General features: G+C 44.4%; 1 protein-coding gene across 6 annotated transcripts in view; it reads left to right on the top strand.

Annotated features, from left to right (window-relative positions):
- plcb1 (phospholipase C beta 1) overlaps positions 1-18000 on the top strand; it is a 1179298-nt gene that overhangs the window by 1010739 nt on the left and 150559 nt on the right. For all 6 annotated transcript variants that reach the window (XM_072506091.1, XM_072506102.1, XM_072506120.1 and 3 more), the window contains 3 exons: positions 2854-2953; positions 3342-3446; positions 3717-3826. In XM_072506091.1, the coding sequence (XP_072362192.1) occupies positions 2854-2953; positions 3342-3446; positions 3717-3826 (315 nt within the window). The remainder of the gene's footprint in view (positions 1-2853; positions 2954-3341; positions 3447-3716; positions 3827-18000) is intronic.

The following is an 18000-nucleotide window of genomic DNA, read 5'->3' on the forward strand; positions in this document are numbered from 1 at the left end:
AGTTTGGGTGTGTCTGGGTTTTCCAGTGAGCTGCAGCTGAAGTAAAACAAAGAGCTGTCCTGTTGATCTCTGCCATCTAAAGACTATCTCTGGATCATTTGGTGAATTCAGAATTATAAATGTTCTCAATAGTGAATGTGAACCTAATGTACTCCTGTTTAAAGGCGTGTTAAGTCTTTTGGATGTTAAAAGGACAGCTTAAAGAATTACTTAGTGTTGTATTTTTGGGGGGGATATCTTTGAATTGATGGTTGCTAAGATATTCACTGTTTGTTTTAAAAAGGTTAACTTGAGTTCATAGAATAAACATTGTTCTGTTTTTAAAAATACTGGTCCATTTCTGCTGTACCACACCTGTAGAGTGAGCCGTGGGCTCCCCATACCACAATCTATTAAAAGTTGTGGGTCAGGTGAACTCCATGATACACTTTGGGGTTCTCTAAACCCTGGCCCATCACAGTTGTCACAAATCTGTCACTGTGGGCCTGGTAACTGATCATCCCTGCATACGTTCTCTAGTGGCTGTGGCACATAAATTCAATAATTTTTGATGTTATCAATTTGAAGAGACGGAAAATTCTCAATCACGCATGTTCACCTGGGGAGAAACCCAGTATAATGGAGCCCAACCCAATGTTGTTGCTCCTGCATTACTGAGCCAGTGAGAATTGAGAGGCAAATCCCGTCCAAAGTCTTCACAAGAACAACCCTCTCTTGCCACCTTTGGATATCAACGGACCCCAACCCCGCAATGACCATTTATATTAAATAAATTAATAATTGAAACAAGTTGTATCTCCAATCTGACAAGAATAAGGTTCTGTATGTGTGTATGATGCCACATTCACATTGAGTCTGAGTCCACTGAGTTAATGGTCATGTGCATGCATTCAGTGTTATCCATGTCAATACCAAACTGACCATAGGCATAGGTGGAGGCCATTTAGCATTTCAAACCATCTCTGTCATTTACTTTAAAATGCCTGATCTGTACTTCCAACCCAGATGCCCAACATTATCCTATAGTCTTTAGAGTATTGATACCTGGACTCAAAGGGTTAAGGTGCAAGGAGAGATTAAACAAATTAATGTTATATTCTCTGAACCTGACAGTTATTGTGCAATTTGATTCCAGTTTTTCAGACATTATGGGGACAGATAGGGCTCATTGGGAGAAAAGATTCCTACTGGTTTGGGGAATTAATCCATTTTTAAATTCATTTTTGGGATTTGGGCATTGCTGGTCAGAACAACATTTATTGCCCAATCCTAATTGCCCTTGAGAAGGTGGTGGTGAGCTGCCTTCTTGGCCCGCTGTAGGTACACCTACAGTACTGTTAGGGAGGGAATTCCCGGCTATTGACCCAGCAACAGTGAAGCAACGGTGATATATCTCAAAGCCTGGGTCATGAGTGACTTGGAGAGGAACGTCCAGGTGGTGGTGTTCCAATATGTCTGCTACCCTTGTTCTTCTAAATGGCAGTGGTCGTGAATTTGGAAGGTGCTGCCAAAGGAATCTTGATGAGTTCCTGCAGTGAATTTTGTAGATGGTACAAATTACTGCTGCTGTGCGTTGGTGATGGAGAGATTGAATGTTGTGGAAGGGGTAGCAATCAAACGGCTTACTTTGTCCTGGATGGTAATAATAATAACTTACTGTCCCAAGTTACTGTGAAAAAACCCTAGCGCCTGTTCAGGGAGGCTGGAACGGGAATTGAACCCACGCTGCTGGTCTTGTTCTGTATTACAAGCCAGCTGTCTTAGCCCACTGTGCTAAACCAGCCCCTTATGGGATAGTGTCGAACTTCTTGAATGTTGGAGCCGCACTCATCCAGGCAAGTGGAGAGTATTCCATCACACTCCATGTACCCGAACAAGTGCCAGTATGTGGCAACTAGGGGATTTTCACAGTAACTTCATTGCAGTGTTAATGTAAGCCTACTTGTGACAATAAAGATTATATTATTGTTATGCGGATTTAGATTGTTTTTGTTGTTCAAAAAGGTGCCTCACCATCACTACCATCTCAAGGATAATTTGAGATGGGCCACAAATGTTGTCCTTGGCAGCAACGTTCAACCACTGTGAATGAAGAAAAACAAAATCACAAATAGTTTTAATTATTGTGACATTAACCCTAAAATATTAAATCACACGACGGTCTTCAAAGGTCTTCCTATCCCCAATCCATTTCTTTTTATTCTTTATCTGTACATTCCTATGTTTGTTGGTTCATCGCTTGGTCTTTTTGCTAACATGAACTGTGCCATCTCCCCTAATCATACTTCCCTGAAAAAAAAGTTGGTCTCACACCTTTTATTAACTGGTAGCTGTTATCTTCTTCTGGGGCATGTTCATTTTGGAAGTAGGAGCAAGTTGGTAAAAGTGAGGTTTTCATTAACCGAAGATCATCCTTTAAATGAAAAGCAAAATACCACGGATGCTGGAAATCGGAAATTGAAACAGAAATTGCTGGGAATACGCAGCAGGGCTGGCAGCACCTGTGGAGAGAGAAACAGGGTTAATGTTTCAAGCCCACATAACGCTTCTTCAGAGCTAAAGCCGATGTGGCATAATCGTTCATTCTTTAAAGACCTGTTTTATTCAGGCACTTGAAATAAGTAGATGTGTCAGGATGGTTAGGTGCAGATGACTAAAGCTGTTTTGTAAATTCAATATTTTTAAAATTCCTGACAGAAAAAGAAAAGTAAAGAAAGTCGGGGCATACTGTGAAAATGCAAAATACACAATATTTAAAAAGTTTTTAAAAGCTTTTTATTAATAAAAGATCAGCAAATTCTTTCACATTACTTGAAATGTGTTTTTTTTCATGGAAACCCATCTCATTTTCAGGTTGTGCTACCATCTCTGTCTTCATTAAGGATATCTGTCTATGAGGAAGGAGGTAAATTTATAGGCCACCGAATACTGCCTGTGCAAGCTATTCGACCAGGTAAGCACAGCTTTCTTGCCTGTACTTGTGTACAAAGGTGTGTGAGATTTTATTTTGCTGCTGTGTGCCATGTGCTATCTGCAATATTGCTGAAGAGAGATACATATTGCTGAAGATTATCATCTTGCCATCATCAAGGCAAATCCAAGAATGCCAAATGTCAAACGATCGCAGCCATTGCAAGATAATATGCTGCTGATTGGCGCAATACTTGGACATATTCTTATTGTTTGCAGAGAACGTGTCCCTGCATATGAATGTATATCCCTTCTAGCAAGTGTAAATAAGCCACATTGCGAGCTCAACCGATTATCTTAAATTGTCGGTTAGTGTAACTATTAGCACACAGAGTGTAACATCTGTAACTTTGGTCTCTGCTGTATTTTAGGTTATCACTATATCTGTCTAAGGAATGAACGGAATCAGCCTCTGATGCTTCCTGCTCTCTTTGTATACATGGAAGTTAAAGATTATGTCCCTGATACCTTTGCAGGTAAATATTAGTTGCTTTGTTCCGTTTTTTAGGAGCGAGACTGCGATTAGTGGTAAATAATGGAGTAATACTTCTGTTGGGCAATCTACTTACATTTATTTTCTCACTGATTGCAATTAACAAGAGGTTTTTAATGGAAAGATTATAATATGAATTGAAAGTCTTGAACAAATTAAATTAATTAAAACCCCACCCCACTGAAAATATGATCCACAGACTAATGTAATTCTTGCAAGCTTTAATCAAACTTCCTTTCTTTCACCCTCACAGATGTGATCGAGGCACTGTCTAATCCTATTAGATACGTGAATTTGATGGAGCAAAGAGCACTGCAGCTAGCAGCTCTAACACTCGAGGACGAGGAGGAAGAAAAGAAAGATGTAAGAAGTGCTTTCATCGTGCTTTAGTGCACTAGTGTGCAACCATAATCCTGGTTAAAGCTAATACAGTAAGAAGTCTTACAACACCAGGTTAAAGTCCAACAGGTTTGTTTCGAATCACTAGCTTTCGGAGCACAGCTCCTTCCTCGGGTGAAGCTAATACAACCAGGGGCATCTTCCCTGTGGGAAAACACACAAGATCAGGTGGAACACTGATTTTGCATCCACCCAGTACAATTCATTGGAGAGTCAAATAGTATTGATGTGGAGTTGGAATCCCATCACTTCACGGATGAGGAGTTAAGTTAAAATTGTTCTCAATGTGTCAAAGAAGATATTACATTCAGAAGAACTGTCCCTTCTTTTGTCTAATTGTGGTTACATGCTGGAAGACTGTCTTACTTATGGCATTTCAGGTTGTTTCCACTCGACAAGTCAAGAGTTTTGTTTTATTTATTTATTAGTTGATAACGCATGTCATTGCTCACTTTCTCCCCTTCCCTGTGACTTCCCTTTTTCACTTATATCTTTCTCTTTATATTTCTTTTTTGTCTTCCTCTCTCTGAAGAAGGCTCACACATGTTCTCTCATGATTAAGTGTCTGTTTGACATTTTGTTTCTCACGCTCCTCCCGTCTTTTGCCTCCCATCTTTCAATTTTGAAACTTGGAAAGTAGGAACTCAATGCTGGGACTGGGCGAGCAGGGGGATTAGGGTAGGAGAGTGTTGGGAAAATAAAGTGGGGAAGAGCAAGGCCTCAAAAGAAGGCTGCAGCATGCAGATTGAAGGGTCGTGCTTGGGATGGACACTTAGAAAGCAGTCCAGACCAGACCAGGCCAGATCAAGCTGGTGCAGCCCCTACAAAACAGTACAGGACATGAAGCAAGATGGCAGTGTACTTGATGTTGCTTTAGATTGGTCCGTGTAACCACATGAGACAATCAGCGCTGAGACATGGTTGGCATGGAAACCTGATGGCTGGGAGCAAATAGGCGCTTGGGTATGTATTGGATGGACACAAATGTTCATTTATTATAGATTTTAAAATGTTAGTGAGGAATAATGGATTTAAGTGTTATGGTAATGAGTTGGTGATATATAGCATGACATAACAGCAACATCTGCAGTCATGGGCAAGAGAAGAAATCCATTTTCCAGCCACGGGAAATGCCGCAACTTTAGGCGGGTCTGGACAAGCCTGGCGGTGGGCGGGGCAGAAAATCCCACCCGAGAAAGAAAGATGGAATAGTCAGTACAAGAGTGTGGTGTACTTACCTCAAAGCTTGGAATAGTGTAAATAAAGAAGTTTTTGAAGAGCTTTGTTACTCCGGTAGTTCAGAACCTTCCCAATTCAGATCAGGCCACAAGTTAGTTGCAGAAGAATCCAAATCGTATTCAATGTGGAAACCAAACCACACAACAGTCAGAAGTGGGGACTGAAATATATCCCCATCTTCTGGCATCCATGTACATACCTGTGGATAACAGTATGCAAATCCTCAATACATTGATCCAAATTTCTCACTTCTCTCAGTAGGACGCTTGACCACATTGTGAATGGCCAACACTTCTGCAGAGATTTCAGAAGAATACACAGTGCTTGTACATTATTATCCCCAAGATGTAACATTGGGGGGCCCAGCCAACATCAGGTTCTTCTTGTTAACTGCTGCACAGACAACCAACAGAATAAATCTCCTACACTGTTACAACAGCATACCTCATCTACAGCCTCTACACCATCAGTGAGGCATTTAGATTTTGCTCACCAAATGATGGTGGGACTAAATCAGTAGGCATTGGGTTGACATTTCCAAACCTGTTAGAACAGAGAGAAATTTTCTCAATAATCTGAACTGAATTCAATTTCCGGTCTCCGAATTTTATTTTATTTATTGGGGCGGCATGGTGGCACAGTGGTTAGTACTGATGCCTCACAGCTCCAGGGGTTCGGATTCAATTCCGGCCTCGAGTGACTGTCTGTGGGGAGTTTGCACTTTCTCCCAGTATCTGCGTGGGTTTCCTCCGGGTGCTCCGGTTTCCTCCCACAAGTCCAAAGATATGCAGGTTAGGTGGATTGGACATTCTAATTTGCCCCTTAGTGTCCAAAAGGTTATGGGGGATAGAGTGGAGACATGGGCTTAAGTAGGGTGCCCTTTCCAAGGTCCGGTGCGGACTCGATGGGCTAAAAGGCCTCCTTCTGCACTGTAAATTCTATGATTTATCTATTGACTGATCGCTTGTGGCAATGGTCTCGGATTATTTTCTTTCTCTCCTTCCCCATATTTCCTTGGGAGGAGATGGGCATAGTGGTAATATCCCTCGACTAGCAATTGTAAAGCCCAGGCTAAATGCTTTGGAGATAGGGATTTACAAATCTCACTGCAGCAGCTGATGGAATTCAACCTGGAATTGAAACTTCGTCTCAGTAATGGTGACCATAGGTGGAATTTTCTGGTATTGCCTGAATTATGCCCACCGCTGGCTGTTTTGTAAAATCCCAGCCCGTGAAATGATCATCATTGCCGTAAAAACACTAATGTTCATCAAAGAAGGAAATCTGCCATCCTTTCTTGGCCTGGCCTACATTTAACTTCAGTTCCATTGTAATCTGGTTGGCTCTGAAATGACCTCACACTCAGTTCAGCAGCAATTAGGGATGAGCAACAAATGCTGGCCTTGCCATAAAAGAAGATGTTTTTTAATTGTCTTTATTTCTCCCTCTGGTTTTCTACCTGTATATTCCGTTTTGTGTCTCTTTCTGTCTGTTGAATGCTCATGCATTGTTCTGTTGATGTGTCCATTTAGATCACATCTGGAGTACACTGTGAGCAGATTCACACCTTGGGACAGATTTATTTACCTTGGAAGGAGTGCAGTGTAGATTTACAAGATCTGGACTCAAAGGGCGAAGCTATGGGGAGAGATTATTTTTTTAATTTTTCAAAATAAATTTTGAGTACACAATTCTTTTTTTTCAATTAAGCGGCAATTTAGTGTGGCCATACCTAACCTGCACATCTTTTTGGGTTGTGGAGGTGAGACACCGTGCCACCCTGAGATTAAACAAACTAATGTTGTATTCTCTGGAATTAAAAAAGTTAAAGGGTAATTTGATTGGAGCTCTCAAGATGTTAAGGTGAATGGTGGGAGAAACTATTTCTGCTAACTGAGGAATCTTGGGCTGGAGTGGGTGGGGGGGCGGGGAGGGGGTGGGGGCAGAGTAAAAAAAAATAAGACCCAGACCTTTCAGGCATGAAATTAGAACACAAATCTTCAGACAAAGAGTGGGAGAGGTTTACAACCCTCCTTTGTAAACTCTCTCCTGATGCAGTTCGTTAACCCACTCAGACACCCGAGCCAGCGTCCACTGCCTGCCGCGACCTTGTTAAGGATCATATTTTCATGTGGCAGGTGACCGTTCTACTACATAATACTGGTGAAGTTGTTTAAATTACTTGCCTTTTGAAGTAATCCTTTCCCTCATTTTCATTGGAGCAGGATCATAAATTGAAGCAAATGGCAGTAGGCAAGCTTGCAGAAAAGCTGAGGTGACAAATCATTTTCATGAGCCTGTTGACAGTGGCTGCAGAGTCAGTCTGAAAGCCCCATTCATCATTGGCAAATAGTTTAATTCTTCAGGTGGAACAGAAGTGAACTTGTTAATGGGTCATTCTCTTTCCAGGTTTTCATGTTCCTTCATTCTTTCTTTCTGTTTTTCAAAATTCTTTGAAGATAAGTGCTTAAATTATTTTCAATTGTAATTCTTCAATACAATATTCAATCTGTCTGTGCCCACGTTTCACTCACCTTGGGGTACTGAAGCTCGTCTTGAATTATGCTTTTGACGAGCAACTTGGCTAGTTCCATACCCTTTGCATGGAGTTAATGTCCAGAGGAATAATGTTGAAAAGCAGAGGGATTACGTCAAACTTGCGTAGAACCCCCCTTCGGCCACATGTGGAGTACCGTGCATAGTTCTGCTCTCTATTACTAAAGGATACATCAGAGAAGGTGTCAGAGAAACAATTTCTGAATGATTATAACTGTCGGAAGAGACTTCTCAAAAAGGAGGAGGATAAAAGGTGACCGAATGAGATCGTTAAAATTATGAAGAGATTTGGGAGGGAAGATGTTTCAACTTGTGGGGAATCCGAAATGAGGTGTCGTGAATGTACAATAGTTTGTCACAAATCTACTAAAGGATTCAGGAGAAAAGCCATGACCTAAAACCTGTTCCAAATGTACAACTTATTACCATATGGAACCGTTGAGGTGAATTGTATTGATCCATTTTAGGGGAAAGCCAGATAAGTACATGAGCTGGAATGGAATTGAGTGATGTGCCGATGACTGTAAGCCACATTATGTGGGAAGAGGCTCATGCAGAGAACAAACAGAAGCATAGACCAGTTGGATTGAGTGGTCTGCTTCTGTGCTGCATTTTCTAGATAAAGTAATCATTACGGATTGAATTTTATTGCCAGAATTGAATCATTTACCTCAATAGATCCTATTGAGTTTCAAGCACATCACAAGATTTCATACAATTAGTTTTGGCTCCTTTTTGTCCATTTCCTGTGACAAATAAAAACAGGTTTCCACATTTTTGCCCATTTGTGAAGAGGAATTTGAAGATGTTGCACGATTGTTAACTGTTGTTGTGATTGTGCTCCATTTTATGTTTCTCCAACTCTGAAACGGAAAGCTTAGGCAATTGTCCCACTAAGAATTAGACTGGCATTCCTTCTATCCGAGGACCTCGCAGAATGAAACAAGTGCATGAACCGCATGCTTTGGAATGCAAGGTGTCTCTGTGAACCCATGTCACTCAGTCACTCATTTGGTGAATAGTTGTTGTGTTTAGATGAGGCCAGCGGATCAGTTATTCAGCAGTAAGTCTATTTTTAATTATTCATAGGATGCGACCATCGCTGGCAAGGCCAGCATTTATTACCCATCCCTAATCGCCCTTGAGAAGGTGGTAGTGATTTCTTGCACCACTGCAGTATCTGTGGTGTGGGTACACCCACAGTACTGTTAGGTGGGTGGGTGGGTTCCAGAATTTTTACCCAGCAATAGTGAAGGAATGGCAATATAATTCCAAGTCTAGGATGGTGTGTGGCTGCAAGGAGGAACTTACAGGTGCTGGTGTTCAGATACGCTTTAAGTCCTTGAACTTCTTGTCGGTAGAGGTCATGGGTTTGGAAGGTGCTGTCAAAAGAGCTTTGGGGAGTTGCTCTTCTTGTAGATGGTGCAGAAATGGTGAAATAATTTGAGGGCGTGATTCAACCAAATCATTTCTAATTGTCATGTTGGCCGTATTTGGTGGAGTGTTTCCTGTCAGCTTTTTGGGTGAGACCCACACTGCCATTAAACCAAACAGAGGGTGAGCTCAAACCAAAATAAAACAGAGTCTGTTCTGATGGGATTAATGTGGTCATTCCCAGTGCTTGTAATGCCAGGAACGACCCCGCTATCTGACGACACTCTGTCCAAGGCTCCATCTAACCAAATCGGAACAGAGTCCTGGGACAAGCGTGTTTAGCTGGGTGTTCTGCTGTCTACCGGGACCCTGGTTCGATTCGGGGCCTCAGCAGGGAACTACCCGGCGAGGGTGCACTTAGTCTTGTTTCCTGCACTAAAATAATCCGAGATCATTGCCACAAGAGATCAGTCAATAAATAAATAAAATAAAATTCAGAGACCTGAATTTGAATTCAGTTCAGATTATTGGGGAAATTTCTCTCTGTTTCAATGGGTTTGGAAATGTCAACCCAATGCCCACTGATGTGGTCCTGCAGCACCAACGTTTGGTGGGCAGAATCTAAATGCCTTACTGATGGTGTAGGGGGTAGAGGCTGGAGATGAGGTTCGCTGTTGTAACAATGTGGGAGATTTAGTCTGTCGGCTGGCTGTGTAGCAGTTAACAAGGAGAACCTGATATCGGCTGGGCCCCCAATGTTAATTTTGAGGATAATAATGTACAAGCACCGTGTACTCTTCTGAAATCTCAGCAGAAACTACTTTTGCAGAGGTGTTGGCCATTCACAACGTGGTCAAGCGTCCCACTAAGTGAGAGGAGTGAGAAATTTGGATCAATGTATTGAGGATTTGCATACTGGGGCGTCATTCTCCAACCCCCCCAGCGGGCCGGAGAATGGCCGTTGGCCGCCGTGAATCCCGCCCCCGCCGGTTGCCGAAGTCTCCGGTACCGGATATTCGGCGGGGGGCGGGAATCGGGGCGCGCCGGTTGGTGGGCCCCCCCGCTGGATTCTCCAGCCCGGATGGGCCGAAGTAACGCCGATAAATTGCCTGTCCCGCCGGCGTAAATTAGAGTACCTATTTACCGGCGGGACAAGGCGGTGTGGGCGGGCTCCAGGGCCCTGGGGGAGGGCGCGGGGCGATCTGACCCCGGGGGGTGCCCCCACGGTGGCCTGGCCCGCGATCTGGGCCCACCGATCCGCAGGCGGGCCTGTGCCGTGGGGGCACTCTTTCCCTTCTGCCTCCGCAACGGTCTCCACCATGGCGGAGGCGGAAGAGACTCTCCCCACTGCGCATGCACGGGAAACTGTCAGCGGCCGCTGACGCTCCCGTGCATGCGCCGCCCCGAGATGTCATTTCCGCGCCAGCTGGCGGGGCAACAAAGGCCGTTTCCGCCAGCTGGCGGGGCGTAAATCCCTCTGGCGTCAGCCTAGCCCCTCAATGTTGGGGCTCGGCCCCCAAAGATGCGGAGCATTCCGCACCTTTGGGGCGGCGCGATGCCCGTCTGATTGGCGCCGTTTTGGGTGCCAGTCGGCGGACATCGCGCTGTTTGGGGAGAATTTCGCCCCTGTTATCTATAGGTATGTACATGGATGCCAGAAGATGGGGATATATTTCAGTCCCCACTTCTAACTGGTTTGTGGTTTGGTTTCCACATTGAAGACTATTTGGATTCTTCTTCGACTAACTTGTCACCTGATCTGGATTGGGAAGGTTCCAGATTACTCGCAACTTTGCAAATTCAGAACCACGCTTATGCAGCCGATCCTCATAATTTAACATTTTACGGCGCCGATGTCCCAGGTTCGATCCTGGCCCTGGGTCACTGTCCGTGTGGAATTTGCACATCCTCCCCATGTTTGCGTGGGTTTCGCCCCCACAACTCAAAAGATGTGCAGAGTCGGTGAATTGGCCACGCTAAATTGCCCTTAATTGGAAAAAATTAATTGGGTACTCTACATTTATTTATTTTTTAAATAATAATTTAACATTTTAAGTTCTCATTCTGGTGTAACCCCTCCAAGGCCAATTTATCTGTCCTGAAGTTCAATGTCCAAAATTGAACACAATACTCCGGATGGGAGCCTAACCAAGGCTGTGTACAACTGAAGTATCACTTCCTTACTGTTGAATTCCAACCCCTTACGGTGAAAGTCAATATCCCTTAATTCTTGAATTGAATTTTTTGTTCCTGGGCTCTTATCCTTTAGTGACTTGTGGATACGGACACTTAAATCAGTTTAATCCTCCACAAGTCTTAGTCCCGTCGAAATGAAGAAAGTTCTTCATTTGTCAGATCTCATCCTTCTCCATATAATAATAATCTTTATTGTCACAAGCAGGCTTACATTAACACTGCAATGAAGTTACTGTGAAAAGCGCCTCGTTGCCACATTCCGGCCCCTGTTCGGGTACACAGAGGGAGAATTCAGAATGTCCAAATTACCTGACAGCACGTCTTTCAGGACTTGTGGGAGGAAACCGGAGCGCCCGGAGGGAACCCATGCAGACACAAGGAGAATGTGCAGACTCCGCACAGACAGTGACCCAAGCCAGGAATCGAACCTGGGACCTTGGCGCTGTGATGCAACAGTGCTAACCACTGTGCTACCGTGCTGCCCGTTGACATCCATCTGGAAAAGTTTTTTGCATTCTTATACCCTTTGTAACATTGCCTATTCCCAGCCGCCCAATTGATTGCCCCTCTTAACTTGATGTCACCTGCAAACTCGGATATCCAGCCTTTTACTCTTTCACTCAGACCATTAATATGTGTGGTTAAAAAGCTGAAACCCCACCACAGAATCCCTGGAGGCTACCATTTTTCAGGGGGAGGCAGTAGCACAGTGGGATTGTCACTGGACAAGTAATCCAAAGACTGCTCTGGGGACTCAGGTTCAAATCCCACCACAGCAGATTTGAATTCAATAAAAATCTGGAATGAAAAGTCAAATGGTGGCCATGAAACCTTTGTATGTCGTAAAAATCCCATCTGGTTGACTAATGTCCTTTACGGAAGGAAATCCGCCATCCTTACCTGGTCTAGCCTACATGTGACTCTAGATCCGCAGCCACTAGGGTTGGCCTTGCTGGTGATACCCACTCGAATAAAGGAAATAAAATCACACCAATTTGAAAACATGCCATTTATTCTTAATTTCTGTGTTCTACCTCTTAATAAATCACCAAGCCATGCCACCAAGCCACATCCAATTTAATGCGCTTTTCATTTTTGCTAATAATACCTTGTGGAGAATTTTATCAAAGGCCTCCTGAAAATCCATATAGACAACATCCACAGATGCTCCCCTATCCTCCATGCTAGTGGCCTCAAAATGTTCAACTCAATTTGTCAGATGTAACCTTAACCCTTCACCAATGTGGACTGTCTCTGATCAGCTTATACTGCTCCGAGTGCTCAGACATTATTTCCCTGTGGGGCAGCATGGCGGCGCAGTGGTTAGCACTGCTGCCTCATGGTGCCAAGGACCCGGGTTCAATCCCGGCCCCGGGTCTGTCTGTGTGGAGTTTGCACATTCTCCCTGTGTCAGCGTGGGTCTCAACCCCACAACCCAAAGATGTGCAGGGTAGGTGGATTGGCCAAGCTAAATTGCCCCTTAATTGGGTACTCTAAATTTATTTTTTTTAAAGACACTCTTTCTCTGCTATCTATTCCAGTAACCCCCCCCCCCCCCCCCCCCACGATTGATGTTAAACTGACAAGCCTGTAGTTACCTGGCTTCTTTCTCCTTCCCTTCTTAGATAATGGAGTGATATTTGCAATTTTCCAAACCAAAGGCACAATTCTTGAAAGCTTTGCAACATCATGACGAATGCATCTGCGCTTTCCCAATTTATTTCTTGTAATACCATTAGGTCGTGAGATTTATCAGCCACAAGCTTAATTATTTTCTCCGCTACATTTTTTAAACTTCTATTAAATCCACTGAATTCCTTCCATTGATTTGTTTTCAGGTTCCTTTGTCCAATCGTAATCTGTTGCCATTCTCCTCTATGAAAGCAGAGAGAGAATGCTAATTTAACAATTCTGCAATTCTTTAATTGTCCATTATGGACTCTCCTGCATCTGCGTTAATGGACCCATATTCCCCTTTACCAGTCTCTTACTATTAATTGGCTTCTGGAACTGGAGGGCTGTCCAGTGAGAACATAGTTAGCAGAAAGGCCTTGCATTCTCTGGAGTTTATTAAGAATGAAGGGTGATCACATTGAAGCCAATACAATTCTTAGGAGTCGAGAATGATGGATGCTGAGAGACTGTTTCTCCTGGCTGGCGTCTGAAAAGAAGGAGAAGGTTATTAGGGATGGAGGAGAAACATATTTATTTTGAAATTAGTTTTGTCAGAGGGTTGAGATGCTTTGGAACTCCTGACCACAGAAGTGGAGTCTATTCAAGGCTGAGATTCTCAGGTTCTTTGACATTAGGAGAATCAAGGGATATGGAGATTGGCAGGAGTGTGAAGTTGAGGTAGAAGATCAGCGGTGAGCATACGATGGCAGAGTAGGCTCGAGGGGCCGATTGACCTACTCCCGTTTCTATTTCTTATGTTCATGTATTTATTTATGAGCTCATCTGCTGTGAATTTTGATATCCAGCGAGATATTTTCAGTATTCCTTCTAGCACATTTTATTACTTTCCTTGCATCCCCTTGTTCCTTTTCTTAGTTTCCTTTCCTGTCTTCTGGATTTCTGACTATCCTTCACTTTGATTCATCGACTTCAATATTATCTCTCACTTCATTTGTTCACAGTTGTTGCTTAGCTACATTAATGGAGCCTTCACCTTTTAGGTTTTGTATTGTACCCAATTCTACTTTGAATATGTCCCACTATTAACAGAAGTTACCCATTAACAGATCCTCCCAATTTACTATGGTCAATTCATGCATGATCCCTTCAAAGTTTGCCTTACTTGACTTGACTGCTACCTCACAGCGTCAGGGACCTGGGTTCAATACCGGCCTTGGGTGACTGTGTGGAATTTTCACTTTCTCCCCGTGTCTGCGGGGCTTCCTCCGGGCGCTCCGGTTTCCTCCCACAGTTCAAAGATGTGCAGATTAGGTAGATTGATAAATTGCTTCTTACTGCGCAGGGATATGCGGGTTAGGTGGGGTTATGAGATTGCAGGGATAAGGCGGGGGCCTGGTTAGGGTGCTCTTTCAGAGGGTCAATGTAGAGTCGACGGACCGAATGACCTCCTTCTGCACTTTCGGATTTCTATGATTCTCTGAATGTTGGCAGTATTTTCAGGGCAGGTGGGTAAGCCATTATCACTCCTTCTCATGACTTTAAAACTGAGGAAGGTCTCATTCGGTGCATGCGTTTGAATATATGTTGTAACTTCAGCTTACACTATTATTTTTTGGACGAGTTTGACTGTGGTTGCTTTTATAATTGTCTCAAATGCCCAGTGAACCCTCTTCAGGCTGATTTGTGGTAGGTGATTGGCTGGAAGCTAATAATCCCTATGGTTGCCAGGAGACGTGACTCAGTGGCTCTAATGATAACTGAAGAATTTTGGTGACTCAGAGCTTTTGAAAACCGACTGCAAAAACACTTCAAAATTTCCCCATTTTGATAAAGGACGTGTAGGCATTGCCAGCTAAGCAGCTGCAAAAGATGCCCAGCATCAAGCTTGATCAAACCCCAGGCGATGACGAGCAGACAGCAGGCTGGTCAAGGCTGGAGATTGTGAGGATCAACAAAAAGTTAGTGAGTATCACTGCCTATATCTTTGGTGTGTGGTGAGACCATGGCTTTTAAGAGTGTAAATTACTGTAGATCTCCACTGATTGTTCCGAGCATTTGTGCGTCAGCATGGCTCATTGGGTGGCACTCTCACCTCTGAGTCAGAAGGTTGTGGGTTCAAGTCTCACTCCAGTCCTTGACCACAGGAATCACTCCAGTGTAGTACTGAGGGTGAGCAAGACCACCTGATGCGACAGTAAACCAAGCTGGTTTAGCTCAGTTGGCTGGACGGCTGGTTCGTGATGCGGAGTGAGGCTCACAGCACCGGTTCAATCCCCATACTGGCTGAGGTTATTCAAAAAGGCCTCGCCTTCTAAACCTTGCCCCTCACTTGAGGTGTGGTGATCCTCAGGTTAAATCACCACCAGTCAGCTCTCCCCCTCAAAGGGGAAAACAGCCTATGGCCATCAGGGACTATGGCGACTTTACTTTAATTTTTACTTTAAAAAGGAATGTATTTTATAGTGATCTCTTTCCTGGCAGACTATTCAGCCACTGTTACATGATAGGTGAATAATTGACCGTTGATTCGAAACAATGCAGTTATGGTTTTCCATCTGCATTTTGCAAATGAAAATCGCTTATTATCACAAGTAGGCTTCAAATGAAGTTACTGTGAAAAGCCCCTAGTCGCCACATTCCAGCGCCTGTTCGGGCAGGCTGGTACAGGAATTGAACCGTGCTGCTGGCCTGCCTTGGTCTGCTTTCAAAGCCAGCAATTTAGCCCTGTGCTAAGCAGCCCCTTTGCAAAGTACAGACAAGAATAAGGTTTATATTGTAATGACCAATTCCAGGCTACCAGCTGGGATTGTCAATGCTCCAGTATTGACCTAGAATTTCCAGGAATTGGAATTGGACACTGCTGTGAGGAAGCTAGGCGAGCATTCAGAGGCAATATAGAACCACGGAATGGGTACAGCATAGAAAGAGACTATTCATCCCACCATACTCATGCTGGCGCTCTGCAGGTGCAACTCAGATAGTCCCACTCCCCAACACTTTGCCTGCAGCACAACAGTTTTTTTTTCTCATCTGATGCTTATCCAATTCCTGTTTGAAATCCACAATTGAATCTTCCACCACCACAATCTCACGCAGTGCATTCCAGATCCAGACTGCTCAGCATAAAAAAGGTTTTCCTCATGTCGCCATTGGTTTTTAGGCCGATCGTCTTTGCTGACATCCTAAGGTTCCTGACCCTTCTGCCAATGGGAATAGTTTTTCCCCATCGATTCTGCTCAGGCCCCATCATGATTTTGAAGACGTCAATTAAATGTCTTCTCGACATTCTCTTCTCTGAAAAGAACAACCTCAGCTTTGACAAAGAGTCATTGGACTCGAAACGTTAGCTCTTTTCTCTCCCTACAGATGCTGCCAGACCTGTGAGATTTTCCAGCATTTTCTCCTAGTTCCAGCTTCTTCAATCTGCCCACAGAGGTTTCTCACACCTTTCACATTTCATGTAATTCTTTCAACAATTTTGGCTTCTTCATTAAGAAAATGTTGGCCACATGCCATAAGACCCCCCCCTGCTCCCCCTGAGGACAACATCCAGGTTGCCGGGCCTAGAGGGGTGAGGGAAGGGGAGGGCCTTCAGGAGGTTGAGGGAGAAGGAGAGAGTGTGGACCTTGCAGGCAGGGGTCGGGGGGAGGCCTTTCTCCCATGGGTGGAGGTTGTGCCTCAGGAGAGTTGCGGTGAGGTGCCTGGGCCTCGGGTGGGGTACCAAGCCTTGAGTCCGGTCAGGTCAGGCCTAGTGGAGGTTGGGAGGAGGGTGATGGGTCAGATTGGGTGGAGGTTTTTGGACCTCAGGGGAGAGGCTCTGGGCCTTGGTGGAGGGGTGGGGGGGGGGGGGGTTGTATCAGCCCTAGGGTCAGCAAAGGAGTCCCATGCAGTTGGGGAGAATTTAGTAGAGGTGGGTGGGGGGGCAGGGGTTAGTCACGGGGGTGGGGTGGGAGACCTCTGGGGGGCCTTGAGTGTGGGGCCAGTCCAATGGCGGTTTGGTCTGGATCTGTACAAAAATTATTCAGAAACCAGATGTGGTTTTTATTCTTCTAACCTTCTCTGGGTAACTTTTGCTGTAACCCAGTTGGAACCATCTGAAGTTTGATACTTTAATCGCATTTTCAGATTGTTCCCAGAGCTGCCCAGAGTACGTTTGTTCTCAGGGACAATTGGCATGCAAACCTTACCTGGGAATGTCTGAGAGGGCATCTTCCAGGTACCCTCCAATCCGATGCTGGGGACTCAGATGTTGCGGCCTGTCCTCTTTCAGGTCGAGAGATAAAATCCTGGAGCACGAAGGAGGCCAGTCAGCCCACTTTGTCTATCCATGTAGCTTCCTGCTCTTTCCCCAGAGCCCCACAATCATCTTTTCAACACTTACTCTCTTTTGAAAGTTGCTATTGAACCGGCTTCCATCTCCCTTTCAGGCAATGCATTTCAAATCAGAACAACTCACTGCATCTTTTTTCACACAAATTACTCCAAAAGTATAAAACCTTTTTGTCTTTGAATAAGCTCTTTGATTTTATACCTAATCCTAATCCTCTACCTAATGCTAGGACAGTCACACGACCCACCTCCATAGGTAGGTCAGGACTTGCCTTCAGTGTTAATCTACCACTGTAGCCCATGCCAAGGAGCAGAAACTGCTTCATCTCGGTGGCAGAACACTGAACACTTAAGACAGCTGTAGCTTATTTTTCTGCATTTTCTGTGTGTGCTTTATGGGCAAAATGTGCTGACCCTGCAGTCTCAGCGAGGTGCCAGAAGAGTGCAGGTCAGATATGCGGCTACAACGCTGTGGCACCAATTCCCCAACCTATTTCCACCTCGAGACACAAATTTATCCTTATATTTATTAATAAAACCTCTTCTTCTTCTTCTTCAAGTGGTGCTTGAGGATTTAGGTAGCTGAGGTGTTTTCAGTTTTGAGAGCGCTCTCCTAGGCATCACCTTCACCTCCACCTGTTCCCGGCAAAATCTCTCGTCATGTTTGGTTCTTTCCTGAATGGGCCTTCTCCATTTTGGTCGGTCATAAACCTGGGACTCCCATAAGTCGGCAAAAATGTTTGGCCTCTTCAGGGAGGCTTTGAGGACATCCCTGAAGTGTTTCCGCAGTCTTCCTGGGAGTCTCCGCC

This window comes from Scyliorhinus torazame, chromosome 1 (genome assembly GCF_047496885.1).
Source record: "Scyliorhinus torazame isolate Kashiwa2021f chromosome 1, sScyTor2.1, whole genome shotgun sequence".
NCBI lineage: Eukaryota > Metazoa > Chordata > Chondrichthyes > Carcharhiniformes > Scyliorhinidae > Scyliorhinus > Scyliorhinus torazame.